Below are 12,432 nucleotides of genomic sequence, written 5' to 3' on the forward strand. Positions count from 1 at the left end.
TTTTTGTATCAGTTGCCAAACAGCATGCAGAGTGCCAGACTTTTTGGAGATGAGATTTTTGTTCCACCAGGCTCCATGGCACTCAAATTAGAAGAGTAATTTTTTTATCATTTTCTGAGTCAGCAGAAGTTAGGGCAATCAAAGCACTTTGGAGAGACTGGAGAGAGGAAGTAATGGCAGCTAAAAAGTCTTTTAAGGAAAATACTTTTCTTTTGGCAACAGATCTGCCGCATAATTTACACAGCAGCTATGTTTGTCATCCACAGGGAATCGTGCCAGTTTCTGCAATAAAATATGAAGAGCAAATAAAAACCTATGAACCTTGATATGGCTTCCTGATGCCAGTTCCTTTTTTTTCCACACATATACATTTTCCCTGGGTCCATCACTGTAGCTGCCTATGTTGAATACAGTTGCAGTATGAAATTCCTCTAACGTCCATATGGTTCCCTTTATGGCAATTTAAGCAATGTCAGAAGAACAAGCATGGTGGAAACCATCAAATATTGTTTCTGTAAATGGAATTAGGAAAACAACATACAGGAAGAATTACCCATAAGGCAGTCATTGCTAAGAGCATTGTTTGAGATCTGGTCAAACTACCCACTTATAAAAGCTTCAATATCCCCCCTGAATATAGAATTTTCAGATAAATTTAGCATTTCTATTTTGGGCATAGACATCATCACTGTTTATTTCCATCATTTCCTCTAATAACCTGATGCATCAGGAATTTATAAATAAACCAGAACTGATTGCTAAATAGTGCAACCACTTTGATGTATTGTGCTTTAAAACTATTTCTGTAAGCGTATTAAAGCACAAAGTGTATCATGCAAAAATATATGTAACATCAAGTAAAATAAAATGTATACATAGCTCCAATAATCCAGAGTCCATACTTCATAAAACAGGAGATAACCATATGGAACATTTTTGCAGTTTTAATGATGCATTATGACCATTTCCGTGTTGACATTCAGTACCTGATCCTAATTCTTATTTGAATAAAAGAGTTTCAATGTGTATTTATAAGTAGCTTTTCTTGTTCGAGTGAAGTGATGTCTGAAATACGTCCTTTGATCTTGCAGACACCGGTATGCTTCCTGGAGGTGTGATTGTGTCAATTATCTTTGGAATCCTGTTGTTCATTGGGCTGATCACTGGGATCATAATCTTCCGTCGTCGAAGGTAAAGGCAGTAGCTCCCAAGGGAAAGAGGCGATGGGTGTAAGAGTTGTCATCAATGACAGGAGTTTGCTCTGTTCTATTCTCTGCTTGCTTACGGCCTCTATTTATATTTATTCTTATTCTTCAGACGAACTCATCATCACCGAGCACGACCATGCCACAATGGCTACAACCGAGGTGAGGTTTTTTTTTTTTTTAAAGGCAGATGACAAAGGACTGCATTCTAGAATTCAAGCACAGTGGCCTTCTCCAGTCTTTAAAACCTTCAGAAGTTTCATGACATGGGTAGAGAGGCAATTGGCATTGCAGAAAACGTATCTGTGGAATGCCAATTAGCAAAAGACTGTTACATAGTAATCAGGGGGCATTCGAGTAACCAGATAGGGGTAATCAGAATAGAGAAGTTTTAGTAGATTGCTGGCCAACCTTTTCTGACCACTTTTTCCCCAAATGCACCCTCCCGAAGCATATTTTTTGAGCAAAGGGGGGGGGAAAACACTAGAGGAGAATTAATATGGAGAAATGGTTTCTCTTATCATTTCTTCATTCACACTCAGTTCCCAGGGCATCACTGTTTACCCATCTCAAAGAAGTACCGTGATGGATCATATTGTTGGAAGATTTTTCTGAATGAGGAAGTTTTCAGCAGCCTGGTGTTTATTCCTGAAAGTAGGGTTTATGTAGTCCAGCACAATTTACTTCTTATCCAATATGTTTAGGACTGCAGTGTGGGAGGACCCTATTTCTCATCAAGTCAATGAAATTGATTTTTCCCCAGCTGTCTGAAACTTTTGAGAGAAACTAGTTTATATTGTCAGCTTTTATTACAGATGAGATGTGGTTGAAACCTTATGTAGATCTCCAACCGTATGAGGATCCCAGAAGGGGTGTCTTAGAATTCACAAAGGAACTTGACCCATCTCTTGTCTCCATTGACACAGTTATTGGTGAAGGTAAGTTTCATTAGGTCTGATTGTCTCTGCCTCTCCTGATAACATTTCTCCATTTTCTTTACGCTCTGCCTTCTCTTTGGATGTTCCATAGGAGAATTTGGGGAGGTCTATTGTGGTGCCCTGCACTTCCCAGGGAAAGAACGTATTGTTGTGGCCATCAAGACCTTGAAGTCAACTTACTCAGATTCAACCTGGTGGAATTTCCTCCGTGAGGCAACTATCATGGGCCAATTCAACCATCCCAACATTGTCCGGCTAGAGGGAGTTGTCACAAAACGTACGAATTCAGAGTTGTAATGGCAGTGGGACATATACACACAAAGTGATGGTTGTGAGATAAGATAGAGGTAAGTTGGTTGGATGTGAAGTTGCTGTGGTTCCCTGGAAGAACACAGGTTTTGTGCACAAAAGATTTTTGATGTATAAAATGCTCTTGAAAGGTTGTGTTTAAACTGGGGTAGCTGTTGCTAGTTTGAATAAGCAATAGTGAGCTAGACAGGGGAAAGGACTGATTATGTGGGTAGTAGCCTTTAGCTCCTCCAAAAGCATATTTATCAGACCTCTTGGACTGAAATAAAATCTGTGTTCTTGGCCAAAGAAATGGGAAGGAAGGTGAAGATATGGGGATAATAAGAAAATAACTTTAGTATTTTTTTTCTTCTCCCCCCCCCACAGGAAATCCAATGATGATTATTACAGAATACATGGAAAATGGGGCCCTAGACACCTTTTTAAGGGTAAGAAACTGGAGAATGCTTTAATCTAAGAGTTTGGTGACTACGTGGATTTAAACCTGTGAATGTGTGTCTGAGCTGTAACATTTCCAAAATGAATACAAGTTTATTTCATGGTACCTCCAAAGAAGAATCTGAACTACTATGGTCAAGGCGAATTGGCTGTAGATAAGCATCAACAGAATTCAAGGAGAGATGGACTTAGGTCTCTTGCAGGTGTGAAGGGACTCTAAACTAAAGTGCTTGTCCCCTCCCTCAAGCTCAGCCTGGTCATCTTCTACACATACAATGACCTCTTTACAGTTTGGCAGCAGGAAATACAGCCAGCTCTTAACTCAGTATTCTCATTCTTAGACATGGGTCTTTCACTGTGATAGTGCCACAGGTGCTGTACGCATGATCCAGTGGCCATTTAGCTAAGTGTTTCTCAACTTTATCAAGGTAAATATGTGGATTTTAGGGCGTTGAAGTCCTCACATCTTACAGTTGCTGTGGTTGAGAAATACTGATTTAGCTGATCCCAACTTTGTTAATTTTTTCCCATCCATTTAAAGCTTTGGAACTCTGTCTACCTAAGTCAGTGATGGCAAACCTTTTGGAGACGGAGTGCCCAAACTGCAACCCAAAACCGACTTATGTATTGTTGGGTGCTGGGTGGGTGTGGCCCATTGGGTGGGCGTGGCTGCGGTGGTAAGGGCAGACTGGGTGGGACTAAAAAGTTCAATCAATCAATTCCAATTTTGCGAGATCTTTTTTTTCCCCGCGAGAAGTTGAAATTGATTGATTGATTGAACCTTTTTTTTTTTTTTTGCATACGGCAGCAGAGGCCTAAAGTGAAAAGGTTTTATAAAACCCAGCTGAAGGCCTAGGACTGGGGCAATGATGCGCGTGCCCACAGAGAGGGCTCTGCATGCCACCTGTGGCACAAGTGCCATAGGTTCACCATCATGGCCCTAAGTTATGTTCATTCTCCCAGGCTGCATAGCCATAGGGTGGTACTCAGTGGTTCTGGAAACCTCCAACCTCTGCTTACTTTTTAGGAGTATAAGTAAATACTACCTAGCAAAATCCATAGCTTGTTTTGATTGAGTGAATCCTATGTTGTAGAAGCATCCTGGTGGTCTGGTGAACTATTTGAATACCGTATATTCCAACGTATAAGACAACTTTTGAGAGCGTTGAAACAGCCTCCGAACTCGGGGGTTATCTTATACGCCGAGTCGTCTTATACGTCGGAAATAAGGTAGTTTCTGGCATATAAGACGACTTTCTAGGCATGTGACTTGGCATCGATCATCTTATACCCTGGAAATACCGGTAGTTTCTGGTGTATAAGACGACTTCCTAGGCATGCAACCCGGCGTCGAACTCGGGGGTCATCTTATACGCCGGGTCACTGTATACGCCGGAATATACGGTATATCCCTAAAGTGAAGGTTTTCAGCTGGGAATGGAAACTTAGTTCCTCTTACCTAGGATAAATGTAACCCCCTTTCCTTGCTGTGATGCAAACAGATGAACAGAATACAAAGATTCATTAGTGTCCCTTGTGTGCACTTCAGGAGAACATCGACAAGTTCAGTTCGATGCAGTTAGTGACGATGCTGCAGGGCATTGCCTCAGGGATGACCTATCTCTCAGACCGCAACTATGTACATCGTGATCTAGCTGCCCGCAACATCTTGGTATCACAGACCCTTCAGTGCAAAGTCTCAGATTTTGGACTTTCTCGAATCCTGGAAAACGATGTGGAAGGAACATATGAAACAAAGGTAATGCAGAACCGAAGCTATTAGGGGGGTACTCCTCACTGAGGGGAGGAAATACCAGCATGTATTTATGCCCCACAATATTAAAAAAAAACTTGATTTTTTAAAAATGTCTGCAAAGAATATATTCCCATTCAAAGAGCCATACAGCTGTCAAAGCCACACTGTTTTTCTGTTATGTTACAGAATGCAAATGCATCTATGCCCAAAGAAACAATTGTGCTTTACATAAGACAATCTAAAGTTTAACTTCACAGAGAATGTCAGCCCTTAGCACTTGCAAAATCTGAGTATCAGTTTCCGTTGCAATCTCGTTGCACAGGGTGGCAAGATCCCTATTCGATGGACAGCTCCAGAGGCCATTGCAAATCGAATCTTCACCTCTGCCAGCGATGTCTGGAGTTTTGGCATCGTCATGTGGGAGGTGTTTTCATATGGAGACAAGCCCTATGGGGATATGTCCAATCAGGAGGTAAGAGGGAAAGGAGAAACAGGGATTGTTAGTCAAACCATCCTCTGAAACAAGCAAATATTGGAGCAAAGAACCTGGAGGGGGAAAAAATGGTTTGGTCAGGTCTCCATTTTTTTGTTCAGTCATAAATAGGCTGTTCTGTTGAAGAAATTGTTGATAATAAATCGTGACATTTATGTCAACATACTGTATATACTCCTGGGTCAGAAATGTTTATCCTACCAACGGGAGAACTCTGAATTTCACATAAAACATTTCCACTGGTAGAAAGCAAAAGAAGAGAAGATACTTTTGTTCCTTCACCATGAATTGCCTCAGAGGTTCCTCACTTCATACAGATCTGGGGTGGGGTGGGGTGGGGGCAGATTTTGTTTACTATAGTCGACAAGCGATCAACTAAGAATTTTCTTTCCTTTATTGCAAGTGGGGAAAAATTACTAGAAGAATTGTGCTATTGCTGAATTCTGCCCAATGTCCTTAGGACCATTACATGCTTCGAACTTGCCAACAGTGCGGGAGGAAGAGAGGGGAGAATTTTGAATCCGTAGGGGTTCTTATCAGTGTGAGAGCCGGAGCTGTTGAAAGATTGTTTTGGCAAACTAAAATTTCATCTCCAAATAATTACTGAACGATGAACTGGGCAATGTGACGTGAACCTGTCAGAGAGGGGAGGGAAAGTTGCATCCTTTTAATTAACTGCTTCCCACCATTTCCTCAGAGCTGGCTTTTCCTTTAAACCTGCTGGTTTGTATCTGCTCAATAAAATATACATTAGAGCAGGGGTCCCCAACCTTGGCAACTTTAAGACCTGTGGACTTCAACTCCCAGAATTCCCCAGCCAGCATGGCTGGCTGGGGAATTCTGGGAGTTGAAGTCCACAAGTCTTAAAGTTGCCACGGTTGGGGACCCCTGCATTAGAGAACGCAACAGCTCTGGTGTTTTGCTTTGGTTGGCTTTTCAGCCGGAGGTTGACACCCAATGCTTTGGGGAAAAAAATACACTTCTTTTCATTTGAAATGACTCATTCACATCATAATCACATAACCTTCAGAGGGGCCTTGCCCTGATAGTACTTTGCACTTTTTAAAATAAACGTTTTAATGCTTTTAAAATACATTGATCTAATCATGTAGGTTATTTAATCTGGTATCCGTGGTTCAAACAATAACCTACATCTCTGAAAACTCATGATTCTAATTCCAAATGATTTCAGTGCTTAGATCCGAGATCAAGAAATGCCCAGAACTCGTCATACTTCTGCTACATTGTTGAAGGAATTTTGCTCAGACAACCTGATTGATTGCTTCTTTTCCTGGGTAGGTGATGAAAAGCATAGAGGATGGGTACCGACTCCCCCCACCAGTGGACTGTCCCTCTATCCTTTATGATCTGATGAAAGTGTGTTGGTCATATGATCGGACACGGAGGCCACGTTTCCGGGAGATCCAGGCTCAGCTAGAGCACTTCCTTTCCAGCCCACATTTGCTTCGAACTGTGGCTGATTTTGACCCTCGGTAAGAGATAAGCAGCTCCTTTAGAACGCTTTGGGAGATTCTCCCTAAAAATAATTCTTCAGCAACAAAAGCTGAATTTTACCACCAGGGTTAATTGTACTTGTTTATGAGGAGATAAACTCTGTATACAAAGCTCTGTTTGGTGCACCTGCACATTTGTATCCTACATGTATTCATTTAGGGTGCTCTTTCTGTAGGCAATGTGCGAAATCATCTTCATGTCCCTATTATGGAAAAAAGCGCTGACTGTGCAAGGCTAGTTTCCATGCAAGGCAAAGAGTGAAAAGCGAAATTCTCCACACAAAGTTAGGAGCTTCTCAGCCATTGAAATGGTTTCTAGCTTCATCAAAGTAGGATCCTGTTCTCCAGAGTTACAGTTTTAAATGTCATAATTGGTCTGAATATGTCTATCAATGTATAGGGTGACCCTTCGACTTCCAAGCTGCAGTGGGTCCGATGGGATTCCTTATCGGACTATCCCCGAGTGGTTGGAATCCATCCGCATGAAACGCTACATCCTCAACTTCCATACTGCTGGCCTGAACACCATGGAATCTGTCCTGGATCTGTCTGCTGAGTAAGCCTTGGGTATCAGGGCTGTGGGTTTTGATCTAGGGTAGAAGAAGGCTGGTAAGCATGAGATACGGTTAAATGCCAGAGTATCTATTACATTTTTACTCGAGTACAAAGAACTTCATAGCTTTTGCAGGTCGCTTGTACTTCACTAAATTCATAACACAACAAAGATACTGTAGCATCCTCATGCTTCCACACCCTTGCATTGACCTCCATCTGTTTGAAAAAAACTTGGTGAAATATACATCAGCTAACCTTTGGAAGTACCACTGTAGATGTTAGGATTGCTATCATTGTTCCTCCACCCTACTAGCATGGACGGTATTTTTCCTGATAGAAAGAAAGATGCTAATTCCACATATTAACTTTCAGGCTATATCTCAAAAAGAGTAAAGCAGCTAAAATCCAAGTAGCTGCTTGGATCTGTATAGCAACAAGCACATAGCCATAGCAATACTGTTCCTTTGAGGAACTGGAAATGGGTAAAAAGCTACAGCCAACTCTATTTTGGCTTCATTTTGTAAATGAGCAGTTAGCGAGGGTAAAGAAAAACATTTCTTTGGGTTTCAAAGAGTGAGAAGTGGCATGGCAAGGACATAAGAATCCATGAGCCATTTGCCAATTTCCACTAGCATTGTGATATTTCCGGCCAAAATAGCTTTCTAGGCTTTTACAGTACTTCAAAAACTTGCAAGAACTCTTTAATCAACAACAGAAATAGGGTACAGAATGCCAAATGACAGCTTTTATAACACTAAAAGAAAACCCCTGCCACCCAAAAGAGGATACTATGAATAGGAATATGAAAAAGTCACAGGACAAGAAAAAATCTATGTAAATAATAAACATGTCTCTTTTGTTATAACATGGTATACATCTGCAGTATTTCCTGAATATATCGGACATATGCAAGTAATCAGTATTGACAACATAGCAAAATTCACCAGCCGGAAAGAAAATTTTTGGCAGATAACACTTTTAGGGAATTGTTGCACAAGGATTATTTTAGCATATATCTAATATGACCTTACAGATACGTGACATTTATGCATAGGTCTTAGAAAGTATTGCCCATATAGATTTAAATTAGATGTTGTTGTAATACAATGACACACAGTGGTCTGTTTTTTATAAGACAAGAAATAAAGCTAGCTGTTTAAAGCTCTGCACTCTCATTTCCCTTTTCAATAACATTAAAAGCATTTTAGGTTCATTATAAAATCTTCAGCTACTGCAAAAAATATTGTCTGTCTTCCCTTCTTAGTGTTTGCCAGGTCCCATTGCTAGACCCAGAAATTGGGATTAACTTAATTAAATTAAATTAAATTCCATGTTTCACATATTGTAAGTTCATGAAGAATGGATCTTGAGAAATCATTTTCTATTTATTTTATTAATAACTGGAAAGGGGAGGGGGGACTACCTTTCACGGTTGCCACCACTCTAGGAAATGATCCATTCCCGTAACTTGACCCCTCTTCTCTAGCAAATGCAGCAGCTAACGTTTCTCCTTATCTGTGTGATTTAAGGGACTTGAAGCAAATGGGTGTGGTTCTTCCTGGTCACCAGAAGCGAATTCTGTGCAGCATCCAGGGATTCAAAGAGTGACATGTGCCGCCATACGGTGCTGAGCAAGAATTGCTGCCGTCTCCCTTTGCAGAAGACAAAAAATAGTGACCCTGTGGCAGCCCTCCTGCAAATCAGAAGCCAGAGGCGAACAGCTGCACCTTGCGCAAAATTGAAACATCATGAACAGGCTGGGGCTGAGTAGCCTAGAAAAGGAAAGAGCTTCCTGCACAGGAAGCCAGAAAGCAGTACATGCTTGAAAAGCAGATGTTGTTCTCTTTTCTCACTCTTCCACTCTTGCAGAGGCTTCTTGCTTGACATACTTTGTATCTGCTGAGGACGTAACATGCCACTGTAAGGAAACACTGAAGTAAAACCATACCTACCTGGAAAGGACCTTTTCTGCTGCAAACTCTAGGCCTCCAGATGTTTGTGGCCAGATGTCTATTACAGTATTGTTTGCAGAGAGCACAAACGTCTTCCTTGTCATTTAGTGGGTTAGTTCTCATCGTTATGTTCCAAGTTCACGTTGCTTTGTATATAAGGTCTCTCTCTCTCCCTCTCTCTCTCTCTCTCTCCAATCTACTCCTTAGAGAAGAAAAGGCTTGTTTAAAGCAGACCAGCACTTGCTCTTGGGACGTTTTTTTTCCTCAAGTTGAGGACCTGCTTATATATTTAAAATATCAGGGAGGGGTGGCATAAGGGAGAAAACCCAGACCTGGACTGATCATATGTTGTATATATGATTTTGTAAATAAACCAGTAACCCAGAGCAGAATTTTTGTCCCCATGACCATTTCCATTTTTAAAAGTTGGCTGTTAAAAACATCACAGGAGGAAAAGTAAGTTTTGTGCACACATTAGAAAGAAGGAAATGTTTAAAAACTTAAAAGAAATATTTTGTAAACGTTCTACGCAGTGCATGGAACAGAGAGAGCTGGAAGAATAGGAATACCTAATGAATATCGGAGTCACATAAAGGGATTTGTTTGGAATCATAAATACAAAATGAGATGTTAGTCCAAAGATTCTATGTAGTTTAGGTGCACATGAGCACCCTAAACAACAGCAGTTAGTGGGTGGAGAACATTTAAAGGAGGATACGTAGAAGTATCTTTTAGCAGGAAATGAAAATCAACCAAGATATGAAGCAAAAAAATAATGAGAACTTGCTTGTTGCATTTACTGAGTTGTCTTCTGTCACTTGATATTTAGGGAAGTGGTGTCCTAACACTTGCTTCAGTTTTTGTAGTAATTACAGCTGCTCTTTAGTGTAAAATCCAATTCAGTATGAGCTCAAACTATGGACCCTTTACAATACCTTTGTTGTGACCTCTTAGCTCAGGGCTCCCCAACCTTTTGGGGACCCTTTTTGATTGTGTGTGTACCATGAATGTTCAGTGAAAAAAGGCTGAAATTGGGAAGATATGTTCATGCATCCTTTAGTGCAGTGGTTCTCAACCTGTGGGTCGGGACCCCATTTGGGGTTGAACGACCATTTCACGGGGGTTGCCAAACAACGCAGTCCGCCATTTTTTTCCCCTTTTCCTTAGCTGTGCTACTCCCTTTTATTCTATTGGCTTTTGAAAGCCAATAGAATAGACTCCCTTGAATAGAGTCTAATTCTATTGGCTTTCAAAAGCCAATAGGAATTGTCCAGGCTGTCTCTGCCCTGCTGAGCCCGCCAAAAGTCCCATTCTGCAAACGGTGCTGCACCAGTTGAGTAGTCCTCGACTTACGACCGATTGAGTAGTCCTCGGCTTACAACCGGTTGGGGGTCGCAGCATTAAAAAGGTTGAGAACCACTGCTTTAGTGGGAATAGCTAATCTCAAAATGTTGCCTTTATCAGAAGCGAAACTAATGAGATGCTGCTCACATCACCCTTTACAACCCTCCAAGGTAGCAATTATCCACCCAAGTTTACCCTTGTGTTTTTCTGGCGAGATGCAAATTTTACAAAGCAAGCTCTGTAGTATAGGCACTTGACATTTTAATTTTCCAAAAAAGTTTCTGTAGAACCCAAGATGAACTTGAAAGCTGGTGATTTGCTTTATCACACACAGCTTTTTTTATTCTGTGAAGTTCAAAACCATGGAGATATCCACACTTGCACTTGTGAGTGGCGCAGTGAAGATTCTGGTGTTTGCTTCTATGCCAGGGTTGCAGCAAGGCCTTTTCCGCCTATTCCAGGGGTAGGCAACCTTGGCTCTTTTATGACTCGTGGACTTCAACGCCCAGAATTCCTGAGCCAGCCAAGCTGGCTCAGGAATTCTGAGAGTTGAAGTCCACGAGTCATAAAAGAGCCAAGGTTGCCTACCCCTGGCCTATTCCATCAAAAGAAAGTCCAAGCATGCAGCACCAAAACAATGGCCCTAGACAAGGTTCTACACCAAAGTCCTAGTGAAAGAAGAATTGTTGGAGAAAACACCATCAGATACAGATGCCATTTATACGCAGGACACCAGTAACTCTACTGGTGTTTTAGTAGCATCAGGTGCTTTAATGCAGCTGTCTCCTTCTTTGAGGACTTCTCAAGCTTTTTTTTAAAAAAAGATTGTAAATCGAAGTGGGTTGTGCCAGTTAAAATATATATATCAGATCAAAATGCAAGGAATGAGTTTTAAGAAAGTGAAGATTGAAGGCTGAGGAAAAAATATACAGAAGCAAATGGACATGAAAATACTTCTGTGGATTCACTGGCGTAATTTCCATTTCAGAAGATCACATTCTGTACTTACTGTAAAAGTGGCTCTTTTACATCATAAAAAGATCTCAATTTTTTTTAACAGAGGGCTAAGGAAGATTATGTAAGAATGAAATATAGGCAAGAACCAAATGTTCTTGCCTACATTTGTACAAAACAGATTTGTACAAAATCCAGCGTTAATCTAAGATACCCCAATTATGCTTATTGGTACATTTGGCAGCTTCTCATTTGGTTGCAAAAACACTACAGAACTGTCTGTCAAAATACAGGGTACACTCCCCCCAAATTTCAATTTTTCAACAAAATTGGTTGTGTGAATACTGCACCAGAGCAATATTCAATAATCTAAGCCAGCGGCTCCTAATTATTTTTCACACAGGCTGCTGAACAACTAAAAAAAGGTTTTTGAGAACTTCAAGCCAAGGCAGAGTAACAACATATCTGTCAGTCCCACGGTACACATAAACTTCTTCCTTAAATGGTATCTGCAGGAATCTAAAATAACATTTTATATTTTGGAAAATTGCTAAGATTTGGGCCCTTAAAAACAAGCCAATTTCAAGTTAATTATAACATGGCTAACCTTTTAATAGCCATGTTTATATACAAACTGATTTCAAAGAAATGGAGACAATCTGGCCCATACTGTATTTTGGCTTTATATGGATTAAGCATTTTAAACCTCAATGAAGGTTTTGCAGTAAGAAACAATGACATTTGTAAGAGGTTTTTTATTTAATTCCATTCACACTGCTCACATATTTAAGCATGCGTTCTTTTTGCATAGCTATTCCAAGCCCAAGGCTCCAGAGAAAAGTCAGCAGGCAGATGCAGTCTTAGAGGCCTTCCTTACCAATGTCATTCATAAATATGGAATTCCAATTGCTCTTGTTTATTTGAAATCCCTCCCATATTTTCCTATCATAAATGTTTGAGGATGTCTTGTGATT

General features: G+C 40.6%; 1 protein-coding gene across 4 annotated transcripts in view; it reads left to right on the top strand.

Moving 5' to 3' along the window:
* EPHA1 (EPH receptor A1) overlaps window positions 1-9,245 on the top strand; it is a 70,943-nt gene extending 61,698 nt beyond the window's left edge. For 2 of the 4 annotated variants that reach the window (XM_039338669.1, XM_039338672.1), the window contains 10 exons: window positions 1,092-1,191; window positions 1,318-1,367; window positions 2,009-2,143; window positions 2,235-2,420; window positions 2,819-2,880; window positions 4,440-4,649; window positions 4,969-5,118; window positions 6,439-6,632; window positions 7,054-7,209; window positions 8,738-9,245. In XM_039338669.1, coding sequence (XP_039194603.1) covers window positions 1,092-1,191; window positions 1,318-1,367; window positions 2,009-2,143; window positions 2,235-2,420; window positions 2,819-2,880; window positions 4,440-4,649; window positions 4,969-5,118; window positions 6,439-6,632; window positions 7,054-7,209; window positions 8,738-8,816 — 1,322 coding nt within the window. In that variant the 3' untranslated portion in view covers window positions 8,817-9,245. The remainder of the gene's footprint in view (window positions 1-1,091; window positions 1,192-1,317; window positions 1,368-2,008; window positions 2,144-2,234; window positions 2,421-2,818; window positions 2,881-4,439; window positions 4,650-4,968; window positions 5,119-6,438; window positions 6,633-7,053; window positions 7,210-8,737) is intronic. The other 2 variants (XM_039338671.1, XM_039338670.1) reach the window with 2 other exon arrangements.
* Window positions 9,246-12,432: the final 3,187 nt, after the last annotated feature.

Source organism: Crotalus tigris, unplaced genomic scaffold (assembly GCF_016545835.1).
Source record: "Crotalus tigris isolate CLP2741 ecotype Arizona unplaced genomic scaffold, ASM1654583v1 scf7180000017716.2861928, whole genome shotgun sequence".
Classification (NCBI taxonomy): domain Eukaryota; kingdom Metazoa; phylum Chordata; class Lepidosauria; order Squamata; family Viperidae; genus Crotalus; species Crotalus tigris.